The following is a 16,766-nucleotide window of genomic DNA, read 5'->3' as shown; positions in this document are numbered from 1 at the left end:
CGGGCGCGTGGGTGACGACAGGCCTGATTCCCGCTCTGCCCGCCTAGGTGGTTCTACATCGTGGTGGTACCCATCGACCGTGTGGGCGGGAGCATGCTGGCCCCGAGATGGAGCACACCCGAGGAGCTAGAGCTGGACGAGGTGCCTGCGATGGGACGGGGCACTGGCAATGACAGCCCCATTGCTCTGCTTGGCTGTGGCCCCAGTTTCTCCCCCAAATTGGACTCACTCTCTGGCTGCTCTGCCTGGAAGCCTGGTCCTCTCTGGGACTCTGAAGCAGCCCCCTGGGAGTTTCCCAGAAAACTGGAAGGCTTGCAGAGATTCCCTAGAGGGATTTGCTGAGGATCCCTCAGGACAGGAAGAAGCAAAGATCCCTGTACGGGTCTAGAAGTTCCTGAGCCCTGTAGACTTGGGGCAGTCCCGAGAGGCTAGAGTAGAGCCCTCGGCATGTTGGGAATCCCTTGTCCTCACAGAGGTGTGGAGCCAGCCCTCTCTGGTTAGAGTGAGGGGCAGGTTACCCAAAGGGCCTCTCCTCACTGGGTTGGCAGGGAGGAGTGGCATTGTGCCGGTGTGTGGCATTATTCCGTGAGGGCAGTGGGCCAGGCCGGGCCCAGGCCTGTTATGTGGACGGTGAGCCTCAGTCTCAGTCCAGGGAGAAGATGTCTGAGGCCATAGGCCCAGGGGCACGTGGTCTGAGGTCCGGCGTGACTCCTGTGCTCTGCTCTGTCAGCTTCTGGAGGCCATCGAGCAGGGGAGTGAGGAACGGCGACGTCGGCGACAGGCAGAGCGGCTGAAGCCATACGTGGCTGCTCAGGTGGACGTGCTCCCTGAGACCTTCACCCTGGGGGACAAGAAGAGCTACCGGGGCTTCTACAACCGGCCCCTGTCTCCGGACCTGAGCTATCAGTGCTTTGTGCTCGCCTCCCTGAAGGAACCCATGGACCAGGTCTGCCTGAGCCGCCTGGGCTCTCAGTACCCCGAGACTAGACTAGTCTCAAACACCATGAGATCCCAGGCCTAGGGCTGCCCCAGAGACCCCAGACCTGCACTAGGGAATCTCAAAAGACGTCAGCCCCTAGGACCCAGAAGGCCAGACCTTATCTAGCCCTAGGGACTCGGTCAGCTGGCCAGGCTCAGGTCGGCCTGTTTGGCTCCAGCCCAGCATAGCGCAGCCCCAGAGCCCTTTCTCCAGGTTTGGTGGGCAGAGGGTGGGGGACCTCACACTGAGCTCACCGCCCATGCTGTTCCTCCACTGGGCCACAGAAGCGCTATGCCTCCAGCCCCTACTCCGATGAGATCGTGGTCCAGGTGACACCAGCCCAGCAGCAGGAGGAGCCTGAGATGCTGTGGGTGACAGGCCCCGTCCTGGCAGTCATCCTCATCATCCTCATTGTCATCGCCATCCTCCTGTTCAAGAGGTGAGTGCTGCACCCAGCACCCCAGGAGACAGCCACCTGCCCCTGGACTCTCAGGTCCTTCCCGGCATGGTTTGCGCAGGTACAGGGCAGCCACAGCGGCCTGCACCCGGCCCCTGGGCTCAGTGGGAGCCCACAAGAGCAGAAGCAGTGTGTGTGCACACGCGTGTATGTTAGCCTAGGTGTGACGAGGAGCCACAGCTTCACAGAGGGCTGGTTCACCTGCATCCCTGGGCACGTGTGTCCATCTGTCTCTCTGTTTCGGTGGGTGTGAACATGTCTGTCTTTAAGCTTCAGGACACCGCCCTCTCCTGGTCTCCTACCTTCAGCACTTCCTCTGACGCCATTCCTAGATGACTCCCCAGCCTGGCTCTCCCGCTTAGGCCTAGAGAGGTCCAGGCCCAGCTGCGGGCCCATGTACCCACAGACATTCATTTGGCACACATTTATTGAACGCCTGCTGTAACCACGGCATCCCCAGTAGTCCCAGACTCAGCGTGTCTTGAACCTTCCCCTTAACCTTCTTCCCCTGCAGTCCCTATCACGAGGGACTATTTAGCAGTCAGAAACCTGGGGGCCAGCCTCAGCCCTCCTCTTCCCTCACTCCACCTGGTCTCCTGGGAGTTCTGTCCTAAAGATGGCTACGTCTCCTCCTCCACTCCCAGTAGGCTCCCCACAAGACGGTGCATGTCCAGGCACAGCTGGGGACCTGGTAAACGGTGTTCCTCAGTGCTCTCTCTCAGCTAGTAGTAGCCACCTGCTCTTAGAGCCTCCCCTCCTACCCATCCCCCTGCCAACCTGAAAGGTACTTCCAAAGCTTCGTCACCCTCAGTTTAAAACTTTTTAGTGGCTCCTGAAGTAAAGCATGAGCTCTCTAACCTGACAGTCAAACACCTGGCTAACCAGTCTGGTCCCATTCCCAACATTGTCATGGAACTGATGCAGTTCGCTTGGCTGGCCGGGGCTGTGCCCCCTCCATTCTGCAGCTTTCCCACTCGTGCCCACCAGGCTGCTGTCATTGCATCCTTCAAGACTCCCTTCCAGGGGCTCTCAGTTGAGAGAGTTTGCCACTCTTGATCGTGGGGTTGTGAGTTTAAGCCCCATGTTGAGCATAGAGCTTACTTTAAAAAAAAAAAGAAAGACTCCCTTCCCGGCTCTGGTGCCCACAAGGCTGTCCCAGGTCCCTACTTCTGCCCCAGTGATGCTTCATTGGGCACATCACTAGGCCTGTGTTTCAGCAGCCACCACACTGCTGAGCCCATAAGGCTCGTTCACGAACATTTGTCAGTGAGCACACATCGGTTTGTATGTCTGAACACGTCTCCACATAGGAGTTCCTGTGCTCTGTGTCCCATCTCTCCCCTATCCCTGACCTGGTCCGAGGGCCTCCTTCCTGAAGAGTTCATTCCTTCCTCCCAGGGTGAATAGGGACAGGCTTTCCTGGTCCAGGGCATGGAGACTAGTGGGGGGTGGACCCTGAGGAGTGTCCTTTCCATCCCGTCTGGGTCCTGGTGTCTGTTAGGAGAGCCAACCCCCTGCCTGTGAAGGCCATATAGGTGCCGTAAACAGGTCCCTCAGCGTCTCCCCATGTCGTGAGAGGGCCTGAGTGCTTGGTGGAAACAATGACCATTCCTCTCTTCTGTCCTTGCCTGTCTTTCGGGACCTAGTAAACAAGAAAGGTAGGACTCGTTCCTTCTCTCTTCACACGCCTCCCCATTCACTCCTTATCCCTGTGCACATTTTGGGTCCAGCAGGGAGGGGCGGTGCTTTGACCGGAAGCCTCCTGGCCTATGCTTATCTGGTCGGCTCAGCAGGCTCTGGGGTGGGCTCTGTCACTGTCTCGACTTGTACGCTGCACAGGGGATGCCCCTTCCCCAGGGCACAAGCATAGTGCAGACTTTAGTGCTTCCCCGGAGTGCACAGACTGACTCCGAGCTCACCAGAGCCTTCTACCAGCAACCAGTTCTCTAAGATTACCTGAGTGCTGCAGGAGACCCATGTGTAGAGAGCACTGGCTGCAGGGCAGGGGGACGTGTGTGTTTCTACACACTCGTTCACACTTACGCAAACACCCGCGTGCACATAGCGGGAGCAGCCCCTGGATGCTTGTCAGCAGCTAGACCCCGTGGTCTGTCTCTGACCCTGTCCCTGTAGACGGGGGAACTGAGGCCGATGAGGGAGGACTCCGCCCAGCTAGGGTGACGCCTTCCCCGTCCCTCCCCTGCTGCTCTGGACATTTACCCTGATACCGAGAGACAGACAACCGGGGCCCAGCTCTCTGTGATGTTTGTGTATCGTACGTGTCGTTTGCATGTTTACTCCTGGTGGCTCCCGCTGCCTCAGCTGTGGTGGCCTTGGGGACAGCAGCCACTGCCCAGCGGTGACCTCCCCTCTCTTGGAAGGTGCCACCAGCCTTTGCAACCCCTTTTCCCCTCGCTGCACTGGCCCTCTGTCCACTCTCCAGTCCTTCTGTGTTCCCACCCGCCCCACCCTGTGTTCTCCATGTTAAAGCTGCTCTGCCACTGGCTCCCCTGCGCTCAGAGACCCCAGGGTGGGGCAGTGGGAGGGACCAAGCCGGACACACAGGGGCTCTGCCACAGCCAACCATGCCGTCCATCTCTGTCCTCCACCTGGACCTCAAGTTCTCACCAACCATCCTTCTGCCTCTTCAGGAAGAGGACCCACTCGCCATCGTCCAAGGACGAGCAGTCAATCGGGCTGAAGGACTCCCTGCTGGCCCACTCCTCAGATCCCGTGGAGATGCGACGGCTCAACTACCAGACGCCAGGTAGGGCGGCTCCTCCAGCCCACCTGCCCCCCAGCCCGGGCCTGCAGGTGCTGGAGTCTCTATCAAGAGACTCTAGCCTCATGCCCCCATTTCCTGTCCCTGTTTCTTCTTTCTGCCCCTCTTCTTGAACCCATTCACTTCACTGAAGTGACAGAAGCTTCTATATCCAACAGCTACTCAAGCCCTGCCTTACCTTGGGTCAGGCCTCCAAATATAGGCTAAGGATCCTCACATAGCCCACATCCCAGCCACAAGGTGGCCAGCCTCTGCACCTGCACTTTGTCTCCTCTGCCCCAAAGAGGGGTGTGTTGGTAGGACATGCCCCATCAGTCATTTGGGGTAGGATAGGGTACCTAGATTTACGGTGTGAGCACAGGAACCCCACATAGGGCTTTATATCTGCCTTCCTTCTCCAGCCACTTATGCATGGCTCTCTTGTCTCCTCTTTCTAAGGTGTCACTCCCTCCCTGTGCCCCAGTAGACGCAGCTCAGGCCCCTCCCCTAGAAGCTTCCCAACCTGCCCCAGCCCCCACATAGGCCTGGGGGTCTCCCCTGGCTCCCAGAACCTCTCTGATTCTTCCACTATGACTCCTCTTACACTGGGCTAGAATTGCCTCAACGACAGTCCAAGCTCTGTGGGGCCATGAACTGTGTCTTGTTCATTGTCATCCCTTGTACTGTGCACACAGTGGTCTCTAATTGGGTACCTGTAAAATGGACACACAGACAACTGAGTTGAGTGAGTGAACTAACATACATACAGGGCTTGTGTATATGTGAGCTAGTTAAATCGGTGCATATTAATGTACTGCAAAACTTAATGGCTTGAAACAATAATTATGTGTTACCCCTCATAGTTTTTGTGAATTAGAAATTCAGATAAGAGTATAGCAGGAACAGCTTGTCTCTATTCCAGAATGTCTGGGCCCTCACCTGGAAAACTTGGAGTCTGAGAGCTAGAATCATTTAAAGCAAAGGTCAGCAAATAAATAAATAAAAACTTTAAAAAGGTGGGGGGCGGGGAATGGTGCGCCTGGGTGACTCAGTCAGTTAAGCGTCTGCCTTCAGCTCAGGTCATGATCTCACGGTTTGTGGGTTCGAGCCCCACATCGGGCTCTCTGCTGTCGACACAGAGCCCACTTCAGATCCTCTGTTCCCCTTTCTCTCTGCTCCTCCCCTGCTCGTGCTCACACTGTCTCTCTCTCAAAGTAAATAAATGCAAACTTAAAGCAAAGGTTAGCAAACTTTGGCCCATGACCACATATGGTCCACTACCTGTTTTTGCAAATAAAGTTTTATTGGAACACAGCCACACTCATTCATTTATGAATTATGTATGGCTACGTTCACGCTACAAAGGTAAAGCTAAGTAGCATCTACTATACATCCACAAAGCCAAGAATATTTCCTGTCTGGCTTTTATGGAAAAGTTTCCCGTCCTCTGAATTCTGAAGACTCAGTGTTGGTGCGAGAGTCAGCCATGAGCCCACCTGGGGTTGTCATCTGTGACGACCACACGCGGCCTCTTTATGTGGCCTGGGCTCCCTCAACACCATGGTGACTGAGTTCCAAAGTCCTGCGTCCTGAGAGCAAGTGAACCGGGCGGCCTAGTGGGCTGTTGTGACCCAGCAGAATCATATCTGTGAGGAATCCATGCTCCAGGATGCCAGGGGCCTGCAGGGCAGAGAAGCCCCCTCTGAGAGGGGTTGCTGAGCCATGTGGGCGTGAGTCAGGCAAATGGGAGGGAGCTCCCTTCGTTGGAAATAGTCCTGCGGAGTCAGCATACGGACACTGGGTGTCCTGCCTCATTGGAGTTGGGGTATTGAAAGCCCACGGATGAGACTGGAGGGTACGCAGAGGTCTATCACAAAGGAACCTGAGCGCCAGGCTCAGGGGTTTGGACTGCATCATGAGAGCACCAGGGAGGCATTAGACGTTTTCAGCAGGGGAGCGACAGAGTCAGAACTGTGATTTGGAAATCTCTCTCTGGCTGCTGTGCGGAAGACAGATTGGAGGAGAGAAATGGGGAGCCTGGAAAGCCCCGGGAGTAAGTGAAAGGTGCGTGAGGAGGGTGGCTGTGGGGGGTGGAGGGCAGTCTTAGGAAGCGTGAAGTAGGTGGCAGGGCTCGAAGTAGGTGGCAGGGCTCGGGCTTATGGCTGAACAATGAGGAGGGGGTTCTGGGTGGCAACTGGGCCTGTGGGTCTGGACCTCCACACCGCCGTCTGCCCGAAACCACGGACGTGGGAGGAGGTGCCAAGCGGCCTGCAGTGACCAAAGCCGGAGAACGGAAGGGGGGGGCAGCCAGTAGGAGGTGAAATGTTGAGAAACGATGAATGAAGAGTAGCCAGGGAGATTAAGAAGGAGCAGCCAAGGAGGAAGGGTATGGGAAGAGTGGAGTGTCCCTGAAGCCAAGGCCGGGGATGGCTGTGCACCCAGGAGGACCACTGGCTTTGGCAGTTGGGACTGTGGAGAGAGAGAGAGCATGGTGGCCGAGTCCTGGGGGCAGAAGCATCTCAGTTGGTTGAGGACCAGTGAATGGGGAATGGGCAGGTGGAGAGACCCCTTCCAGAGGCCAGGGTGTGATGGATAGGATGGACAGGACCACAGCAGGAGAGGAGAGAGGTGTGGCTTGAAGAGGGATTTTTCTTTTAACCGATATGGAAATTGTTTACCGGTGATGATCCATCGATGCAGGAGTAAAGGGTGCTCAGCTGTGGGACAAGAACCCAGAAGCTGGCTTCAGGCCCCTGGCCCAAGTGGGAGGGGTGTGACGTAGCCCAGGGGAGCAGTGTGGCCATGCCTCCCTGCATTCAGGTCAGCAGAGGACAGGAGGCGGGTGAAGCCGGTAAAAGGGAACACGCTGCTGGGTTCTAGGCTGGTGGGCTCGGTTTTCTCCACAATGAGAAGAAAGTGGTCAGAACAGCAGGGAAGGCATGGCCTGGGTGTGGGCACTGAGCAGATATGCCCAGGAGGACTGCCGAGCAGCTAGGAGCCCAGGGCCCTGATCCTGAGTCACTGTGGCTGCAGAGATCTGGGAGGAAAGGAGGGATAAAGACGAAGTGTGTAGATGTGGTAAAGGCCAAGTGCAGAGGATGAGGGCGTTCAGAAGAGACTGTGGAATGGGACCGGCCATGAGCCCCCAGAGATGCGGAGCTCAAGGGAATGGGGCTGCCAGTGGGGAGAGGCATCTCTGTGGACATGGTGGTCCCCAGAGTGTTGAGAGAACCAGGAATCAGAAGGGACAGAGGGACCAGGGGCATGGCAAGTTTTCTTAGTGTTTTTTGTTTTTTTTACTTGAGTGAACTTTTTTTTTCCTCCTATAATTTAGTCTTTATTCTGAAAAGTTTTCAGACCCACAGAATATATAGTTTCCTGCATCTCCTCGTGCAGACTTACCCTGTCATTTCTGGCCATACATGCCTCATCTCTCAATATGAAAGCAGCACGCTCCCCTTTCGCCTCCCCATCTGAAAATAGCCAAGGTCAAGTTTTGATACCAGTGGGGATGAGGGTTGGTTGGATAGGATTCAGTCTTAAAAAGGGGCCCCCAAGGCTGTCCAGACCCCCGGGTGTTGGGAGCGCTCCGCTCTGGGTGGGAGATGGGTCTGTGTCCCCGGGAGGCAGCAGGGGCCCATGGTGGGGCCTGCCCACCCCCCTCAGCCCCTCCATGTGTCCCCTGTAACCAGAGAAGGTCGATGGGCTCTCTTCTCGTGCCCCGCTATCTTTTGTGTTTTCTTTCTCTGCAGGTTCCAGTGTCCCCAGTTGCCCGAATATCTCAAGTTAGTTTTCCAAGTTCCGGGGGCTACTCTGGCTTCTGTGTGTTTCCTTCAACTTTTTCTCACCCCGTCGCCTCCACCGTCCTTCCTTAGATTCTTTCCCTTCTCTCCTCTCTTCTTCTCCCCTTCTCCACCTCTCTCCCCAGCTCCCTCCAGTCCTGTCTTCCCTACCTCTGGCCCCGGCCCTGTCTCTCTGCCTCTGTAGCCTCCAGTCCTAGTCTGACCCTCTTCTGGGTGCCTCTCCTGTCTCCACATCTCCCTCCTCATCTCTGCTTCTCTCTCTAGATTCTTCTGGGTCATTCTGCCATGTCTCTGTACTTTGCGTCCACTCCATCCACACGCTCAGTGTGGAGACGATGACGTCACCCAGTCTCCCACAGTGACTGGCGCCAGTGAGGGGCAGGAGGGCTGTGCACAAGCGGGGCCTGTGGAGCAGGTGTGCGGCTGCGCCACCCCCCAACCTGGGCTTCCAGCCCCAGCCCAGGAGGAAGGATGCCTGGCATCCCTGAGAACCCGCCGGGCAAGGCCCTGGTGCCCCCACTCAGCGCCGTGTCCCGCACACATGCCCTGCGCACCTGCCCACACGTGCTCTCAGCACACACACTTCCCTCTGTCCTCTCCCACCTTCTGGCCGCCGTGTGCTCCACCATCCTGTCGCCGCATGTGCTGCCGTCTCCATGCCACCAGTGCCGAGTGCTCCATGGTCACACATGTTCACGTGTGCACATACATGGATTGGGGCTGTCTCCACCACCCCGCACAGGCCTCACGCTGACTCTGCCTTTATGTGCCTCCGCCCCCAGGTATGCGAGACCACCCGCCCATCCCCATCACTGACCTGGCAGACAACATTGAGCGCCTCAAAGCCAACGATGGCCTCAAGTTCTCCCAGGAGTATGAGGTGAGACGTCCATACCCCCTGCCATGTGCCTGCTCCAGGCCTAGCCCCGTGCCAGCTCCTGCCCTGCCTCGGGTCCCAGCTGTGGGTGGGCGGCTCCAGGCTTCCCCAGAGTACAGATTGGAGGGATCAGCAGTGGCAAGTAGGGAATTCAGCTCTTCGGGTGCCAGGCCTGTCTGAGGCCCTTTTAAGCACCCTAAGTCTGGACACTCAGACACGTGCCCACATGCTAACAGAAGCAGACAGAGGATCGCGCACGTGCGTGCGCACGCGCACACACACACACACACACACACACACACACACACACGTAGTAATAGCTCATTTATCAAGAGCTTACCTCAGGCCAGACCAGACTGGGCAATTTGCATGTGCCCTCTCATCCTGTCTTCCTCGAAGTATGAAATGGTACCGTTATTATCCCATCTTACAGATGAGGAAGCTGAAGCGCAGAGAAGGGAAGTGACTTGACCGAGGTCAAGTAGCTGATGTGTAGTGGAGCCGGCAGTCAGACCCAGGCCTGCCTGACAGCCTGTGTCCTGCTCACGCACACCCTCACGTATGTCCTCAGAGCCGCACAGGTCACAGAGTGGACAGTTGGGTGACTTGAGGCTCGCTGCTCAGGCTGCACAAACCTTCCTGCTCACAGCCCTCCACATACTCTGTTCACTCTGGTTCACTCTGTTCACTCCTAGCTGCTGGGGCCCCGACTTCAGCTTCTGGGGTCTGAGGGCTTCTAGGCAGCCCAGCTGGTCAGGGGCTGGGGGAAGGATTTGCTAGAGAAGGAGACGATAAAGGAGAGCCTCCCCTCCTCTAAGGAGCACAGACAGAGGTGTCGTTCTGCCTCGTCGGCTCCTGTCCCGCTGTTGCCCCTGCTCCTAGCACAGGCCTGGCCCAGGACTCACCCTCGATCAATGATGAATGGATAGGTGATTGATGGGTTGGCTCAGCCCAGCCGGCAAGTCTGCTCCCTCTAGTCAGACGTCCGCCCTCGGCTGTGCGTGGTACCCTGGGGTCCCAGGATTCCCCTTCTGAGGGCTGTGGGCCAGGTTTCCGCAGAGGAAATTGAGCTTGGCAGGCAAATTGATGAACGTGTCTGCTGCGAGGAGAGCATACCGCCTCTACCTGTAGAGCACCCACTGCAGCCTGCTTTGCGATAAGTCCCTGCTGCAAAGGTAACAAGATTGATGAATCGTGCTCCCTGTTCTTGACCTGGCCAGGAGGGCCTTCCATAGTCTCTGCCCACACTCATCCAGTCCCGTGTCCCACACCGGCCCTTCCTTGCCACGAGACTCTGCATCTCACTGTCTAGGCTCACGGTGTTCCCCCTCGCGCCTTCTGCCCACTTCTCAAGTGTGAGCTTTCCCTCCTCCTCCAGGAAGCCTTCTTTGCCTGCCTAGGCCTGCTGTGGGTTTTCCCTCAGCCCGAATCCCATAGCCCTGTCACCTTTGTCGGTCAGTCAGTCCGTCAGTCATCACACGCTGTCGAGCACTTACCCGTGCTGAATACTGGGAACATGGATACAAATGCCTCAGGCAGCTCAACCTGTGGGGGAGACAAGCTCAGACAGATAGTCAACGTTGAATATGACAGTATACCCTAGTATTAAATATGACAGAATGTGCAGAGAAAGTAGGCTGACAGCACTGAGGCAGGCTGAGGGGTGGGGTGGGCAAGAATGTCTCAAAGAAACAGTGCCTGCTGTCGTGTGGAGAGTAGTAGGCTGGCGCCAAAACATGGCGGGCATCGTGGGCTCTGCTGGGAACTTTGGATCGTATCGTTCTGTAAAAGGGGGATAATAATAGAGCCTGCTTCATAGGAGGGAATACATGCAAAGTGCTTAGAACAGTGCCAGGCACACGGTGAGTTCTCACGGAGACTCAGCTGTTACGGTCATTATCATCTGTGGTGATTTGGAGCCGTGGAAGGCATTGGAGCAGGAAATGGATAATCAGATCTGCATTTTCTGAGGATTGTTCTGGCTCCAGGACAGAGTAAGTCAGAGTGGGGCAGAAGCAAAGAGGGAAATACCCGAGTCTAGGCTGCAGTGGCCTGGCTGAGGCCAGTGGCAGCAGGTGGAAGCACAAGGGCACAGTGACTGAGGGGACGAGCACGGAGGGGTTTTTGAGGATGGCTTGAGGGTTCTGGCCAGGGTTTGGGGGTAAAGGGGTGAAGGTGCCTTTGACCGAGATGGTGTTCCAGTGGCAGAGCCGGGCATAGAGGGAAGCTGATGAACTCCGCTTGGAAGGGTTGAGATGGCAGGGCCTGGGGGACCCCCAGGTGGCTGCTGGCCACTCACTTCAGCTCGGGAGCTCGTGGAGCCCAGGCTGCAGCCGGGGTAGTGGGCAGCTCCAGATTGTGCGTGCAAGATCCCACGGGCAAAGGAGGGCCCCCCGCAAGGTTTCAGAGTGCAAAGGCCCGGGAGTGAACCCCGGAGGAGCACTGTGCCCTGCCTGCAGGAAGGAGAGCTGGACAGGGTAATGCGGCAGGTGCCCAGAGGCCCCAACGATGTCGGGGACTGCATGGCTGGCTACCATTGCTCTCTCTTGGTCTGTACTCATTTCATTAGTTGGGTGCAGGGCTCGAGGGACATTCCCCTGCCTCTGCCCCACCCCGACCACTCTACCAGGCAAGGGGATTTGGTGCCGTGGTCAGAAGGGCCTCTGTTCATCACCTACCTGACAGGTGGTGTGGTAGCCTCTGAGCTCCACAGCTGGGGGCACGGAGCTGGTTGTGGCCTAGGAGCAAAAGCAGCATGTGGCCACCACCTGGCAGGCTGGGTCTTGGGGGCAGTAGGGAGACCTCAGCTCTTACCCTGCTCTACCTGCCTCCTCCACTTCCTACAGTCCATTGACCCTGGACAGCAGTTCACATGGGAGAATTCAAACCTGGAGGTGAACAAGCCCAAGAACCGCTACGCAAATGTCATCGCCTACGACCACTCACGGGTCATCCTTACCTCCATTGATGGTGAGCCAAGGGCAGCGCCCCCTCCCATCCCCTTGCTCTCCTCCTTGCTGGCTGGGGTGACGTTCCATCCTGTACGAGAGGCCCGTGAGTCCCAGGGGTGCACCAGGGGATGGTGGGCTGGACGGAGGGCTCTGGGATAATGCTCTCCTATGTCCCTTCGTGCCCATAGGTGTCCCAGGGAGTGACTATATCAACGCCAACTACATCGATGGCTACCGCAAACAGAATGCCTACATTGCCACACAGGGCCCACTACCTGAGACCATGGGCGATTTCTGGCGGATGGTGTGGGAACAGCGCACGGCCACTGTGGTCATGATGACACGGCTGGAGGAGAAGTCCCGGGTAGGACGGTGCAGGGGCCTGCCAGGAGGTGGGGTGGGAAACACCCAGCCACCAGGTGACTTCAGGCACCTGTTTCTGTCTCTGTCCGAAGTTCCTCAAGGAACGCACCAAGTGCTGTTGTCTTCTCGGAGTGTTCCCATGTTCCCTAGCTGCTGGGTATTCCTGGGGTATGGCGTGTTCCCTAGTCACCAGCAGGTTCCTAGGATATTAACATGTTGTACCAGATGCTGTCATTTTCCAAGAATGTTAATATGTTCCCCAGTTGCTAGCATGTTCCCGAGATGTTCACATGTTCCCCAGATGCTGGAGTGTTCCTGGGGCATTAACACATCTCCTAAGTTAATTAGTGCAAAGAGCTGCTGTTATCTGCTTTTGCACTGCAAAGCATTGACTGGAACGTAAAATTTACAGAGCTTGAAAATGGCGCATAAACCTTATGGGTAAATTTGGCAGAAAATGTGCCTGGTGTGATCTGGTCATGAATAAATAATTTTCAATTACGGCCCTCATTCTCCCAGCTCGGGTAGGGATGGCATTGTAGCACGAGAACCTGATACGGTTTGGTGAGAGGGTGGCACAATAGATCTGAGAGTTCAGGGCGGGGGGGACCTTGCAGCCAAGTAAGCTAGACCTCCCACCCTTCTTTGCCCCTGGGGCCCCTGCCAGTCTGAGCCTTTGGGCAACTCTGAGCACCCTTGCACCTGCCCCGCTTGTCCCCCTGTAGGTGAAGTGCGACCAGTACTGGCCAGCCCGGGGCACCGAGACCTACGGCCTCATTCAGGTGTCCCTGCTGGACACAGTGGAGCTGGCCACATACACCGTACGCACCTTTGCACTCCACAAGGTATGGCCCTGCCCTGGTACTCGTCCCCCACCCGGGCCCTACCAGGACAGCAGTGTAAGCTAAGCGTGCTGGGGACGGGCGGGAACTCAGTGCTGGAAGCCGGGGCTTAGAGGTGTGTGAGTGCCCCGTGGCAGCCAAGGCTGTGGGTGGGATGAATGGAAAGAGCGCCTCGAGCTCCTTCACTCCGCCCCGCATGGCTTCTGAGTCCGGTGAGAGCAGCAGGTCTGGCCTCAGCATACTCCCCCTGTCACATCACCTGCCCCCACTTTTCTCCCCAGAGTGGCTCCAGTGAGAAGCGGGAGCTGCGTCAGTTCCAATTCATGGCCTGGCCAGACCACGGGGTTCCCGAGTACCCGACCCCCATCCTGGCCTTCCTGCGGCGGGTCAAGGCCTGCAACCCACTCGATGCAGGGCCCATGGTGGTGCACTGCAGGTGAGGGGGTAGAGTGCCACCAGAGGGGTGGGATGGGAGGTGGGGTGGACCTCTGCCCCAAGCCGAGCCCGTGTCCTGCAGCGCGGGCGTGGGCCGCACGGGCTGCTTCATCGTTATCGATGCCATGCTGGAGCGGATGAAACATGAGAAGACAGTCGACATCTATGGCCATGTGACATGCATGCGATCGCAGCGGAACTATATGGTGCAGACAGAGGACCAGTATGTGTTCATCCACGAGGCGCTGCTGGAAGCCGCCACGTGCGGACACACGGAGGTGCCTGCCCGCAGCCTGTATGCCCACATCCAGAAGCTGGGCCAAGTGCCTCCCGGGGAGAGTGTGACCGCTATGGAGCTCGAGTTCAAGGTGGGCGCGGGGGCCTGGACTGGGTCATGGGGATGATCTCCCCAGAAGGCAAGGCCTGACCAGCCCCTTCCTCTGTCTAGTTGCTGGCCAGCTCCAAGGCCCACACATCCCGCTTCATTAGCGCCAACCTCCCCTGCAACAAGTTCAAGAACCGCCTGGTGAACATCATGCCCTATGAATTGACCCGCGTGTGTCTGCAGCCCATCCGTGGTGTGGAAGGCTCTGACTACATCAATGCCAGCTTCTTGGATGGCTATAGGTCAGCATGCCCGTGACTGCACACCACGCCCCACGGGTGCGCAGGCCTGCAGCTGGCTAGCTGGAGGCCCAGCAGAGTAGGGCCAGCCCAGAAGATCAGAGTGGGCTTCCTGGAGGAGGGGTAGTCAATCTGGGCAGGGCTTCAAGGGACCAGACAGTCTGAGGGAGACTCGAGGGGCGGCAGCCCCTCCGGCATGTCCGGTCTTGTGTCCACTGCAGACAGCAGAAGGCCTACATCGCCACGCAGGGGCCTCTGGCAGAGAGCACCGAGGACTTCTGGCGCATGTTATGGGAGCACAACTCCACCATCATCGTCATGCTGACGAGGCTTCGGGAGATGGGCAGGGTGAGCCCACCACCCTACCCCCACCCCAGGGCCCTTGCCATGCCTGGGAGCACACCGGCCACGTCTTCACCCCTCCCTCCTTTCACACCCAGACCCTCGGACCCCTTCCTCACCACCTGAGGTGCCCTGCCTCAGAGTTCTCTGAAACCCGGAGCTCTCCTCCCCGACTCCTCCCTGCCTGATCATGGGGGCTGGGTCCTTTGTCCACAGGAGAAATGCCACCAGTATTGGCCAGCAGAGCGCTCTGCTCGCTACCAGTACTTTGTTGTTGACCCAATGGCTGAGTACAACATGCCCCAGTATATCCTGCGTGAGTTCAAGGTCACGGACGCCCGGGTAAGTGTGGAGAGGGGAGCGTGTACCTTTGCGTCAAAGCATGTCTACAACATTTCCCGAGCACACGTGGGGTGGTGGCTGCCTGCATGGCGCCCTGGCTCAGGCTGCAGGAGTCTGAGGCGAGGGCGCGGGTGTGTGTGAATGCATTTCCCAGGGTGGCTTCAGGTATCGTGATTTCACGGGTACACACCCTGTGTCATTGTCCTGCCCGCCTGGCCTGGTGGGGCTGCAGCGTGGGGCACAAGTGACGTACTTGTTCCCTACCCGCCTCCCCCAGGATGGGCAGTCGAGGACGATCCGGCAGTTCCAGTTCACAGACTGGCCCGAGCAGGGCGTGCCCAAGACGGGTGAGGGCTTCATTGACTTCATCGGGCAGGTGCACAAGACCAAGGAGCAGTTCGGGCAGGACGGGCCCATCACGGTGCATTGCAGGTCGGGCTGACCCCGTGGAGGGCTGGGGGAGGGGGGTGACTGTGGGCCTCGTGGGCAGGATCCCTGATCCAGTGCTGTCCCTGAGCAGTGCCGGTGTGGGCCGCACTGGGGTGTTCATCACTCTGAGCATCGTCCTGGAGCGGATGCGCTATGAGGGCGTGGTCGACATGTTCCAGACCGTGAAGACCCTACGCACACAGCGCCCGGCCATGGTGCAGACGGAGGTAGGCGGGCCCACTGGCCGGTGCACAGGCCAGGCTCCTCACATGTACACGCCGCCAGCATTTACCGTTACCTGCTCGGCCCGAGGTGCCGGAGTAGGATGAGTGGAACACGCTTCTCATTCAGCAGCCCTGCACTGAGCACTAGCAGAGTGCCGGGTTTCCGGCGAGGGTTGGACCAGAGTCCTTATGGAGTGCACGCTCTAGGAGCAGATAAACTTGATGGAGGTGGCTGTGGGGGCTGGGGGAGCAGGTGAGTATGGGGCACCGGGGGAGAGAGATGAGCCTTCGGAGGCTCCTCCAGGCTCTCTGGACACGGCTTGGGGCAGATGTCTGGGTCTAGCACCTGCTTGTGGCCCACCAGCTACAGTGTGAGTGCCCTTGGCAGCGTGTCGGGAGTCTCCACTCATACCAGTCCCCTGTTCCGGCAGGACCAGTACCAGCTGTGCTATCGTGCGGCCCTGGAGTACCTTGGCAGCTTTGACCACTATGCAACGTAACTACCGCTCCCCTCTCCTCCGCCGCCCCTGCCTGGGGCTCCGGAGGGGACTCAGCTCCTCTGAGCCATACCGACCATCGTCTAGCCCTCCTGCACGGATGCTGTTGCTGGCAGAGCACAGCCCACTGGGGTCACAGCGTTTCAGGAACATTGCCACACCAAATGGAGAGCCCAGACCACCCCTGGGCGAGTGGGTGGGCCGGCAGGCAGGTGCCGTGGCCCGTCTCTGTCCACCAGGCCCGCCCGGAACCTGCTTCAAGCTCTCTGTTCCGCTGCCGCCGCGTTTCTCATGCTTCTTTTCATGGGGTGGGGATGGGGACAAAGTCTCCTTTTTTATACGTTAAGTGGGGTAGACTGAGGGATTCTAGCCTCTTCCCTCTGATTTTCCTTTTGCAAATCCTTAACTGCAGAATGGGCCGCTGTGGGGGTTGGGGTTCAGTTTGTTTTCTTTTTTGAGTTCGTTTTGGATCTTCTTTCTGTATGAGTCTTGCTGCTGAAGGACAGAACATGCCTTCCTCTGCGTGGAGCTGGGGCCACCGGCCTAAGTGCAGGCCCAGCCGTGGGCCTGGGAGGCATCACCGGTCCAGCTGCTCTTCCGGCCGTTCAGACAAGATCCTGTTTCAGCCAAATGCAGGGAAACACAGTTCTTTTTTTGAGTTTTGTTTTGTTTTTCCTTCAGAGCCTTATTTTAGGCCCCACAGACAGTGGTGGGCGGGGAGGAGATAGGAAACACTCATCCCCAGTTGTCTATTCCCATGTGTGTGTGTAACATTCACAGCCCAGAACCACAGACGTGTCTCGGGGAGCCTGGCAAGGCGTTCCTCATCACCATCGTGTT

At 57.7% G+C, this 16,766-nt stretch overlaps 1 protein-coding gene across 6 annotated transcripts in view; it reads left to right on the top strand.

Moving 5' to 3' along the window:
- PTPRF (protein tyrosine phosphatase receptor type F) overlaps positions 1–16,257 on the top strand; it is a 71,927-nt gene extending 55,670 nt beyond the window's left edge. For 3 of the 6 annotated variants that reach the window (XM_047083908.1, XM_047083904.1, XM_047083903.1), the window contains 16 exons: positions 48–141; positions 731–946; positions 1,264–1,418; positions 4,088–4,203; positions 8,783–8,880; positions 11,724–11,847; positions 12,017–12,192; positions 12,917–13,036; positions 13,315–13,469; positions 13,551–13,836; positions 13,917–14,095; positions 14,314–14,440; positions 14,651–14,776; positions 15,054–15,208; positions 15,297–15,432; positions 15,861–16,257. In XM_047083908.1, coding sequence (XP_046939864.1) covers positions 48–141; positions 731–946; positions 1,264–1,418; positions 4,088–4,203; positions 8,783–8,880; positions 11,724–11,847; positions 12,017–12,192; positions 12,917–13,036; positions 13,315–13,469; positions 13,551–13,836; positions 13,917–14,095; positions 14,314–14,440; positions 14,651–14,776; positions 15,054–15,208; positions 15,297–15,432; positions 15,861–15,929 — 2,332 coding nt within the window. In that variant the 3' untranslated portion in view covers positions 15,930–16,257. Of the gene's footprint in view, positions 1–47; positions 142–730; positions 947–1,263; positions 1,419–3,082; positions 3,095–4,087; positions 4,204–7,949; positions 7,983–8,782; positions 8,881–11,723; positions 11,848–12,016; positions 12,193–12,916; positions 13,037–13,314; positions 13,470–13,550; positions 13,837–13,916; positions 14,096–14,313; positions 14,441–14,650; positions 14,777–15,053; positions 15,209–15,296; positions 15,433–15,860 lie in introns of all 6 variants that reach the window. The other 3 variants (XM_047083905.1, XM_047083906.1, XM_047083907.1) reach the window with 2 other exon arrangements.
- Positions 16,258–16,766: the final 509 nt, after the last annotated feature.

This window comes from Lynx rufus, unplaced genomic scaffold (assembly GCF_022079265.1).
Source record: "Lynx rufus isolate CCGP_SWC_20201006 ecotype Redwood Valley unplaced genomic scaffold, mLynRuf1.p SCAF_2, whole genome shotgun sequence".
Classification (NCBI taxonomy): Eukaryota; Metazoa; Chordata; class Mammalia; order Carnivora; family Felidae; genus Lynx; species Lynx rufus.
The sequence above is the reverse complement of the archived record's forward strand: the minus strand, read 5'-3'. Positions and strand labels throughout refer to the sequence as shown.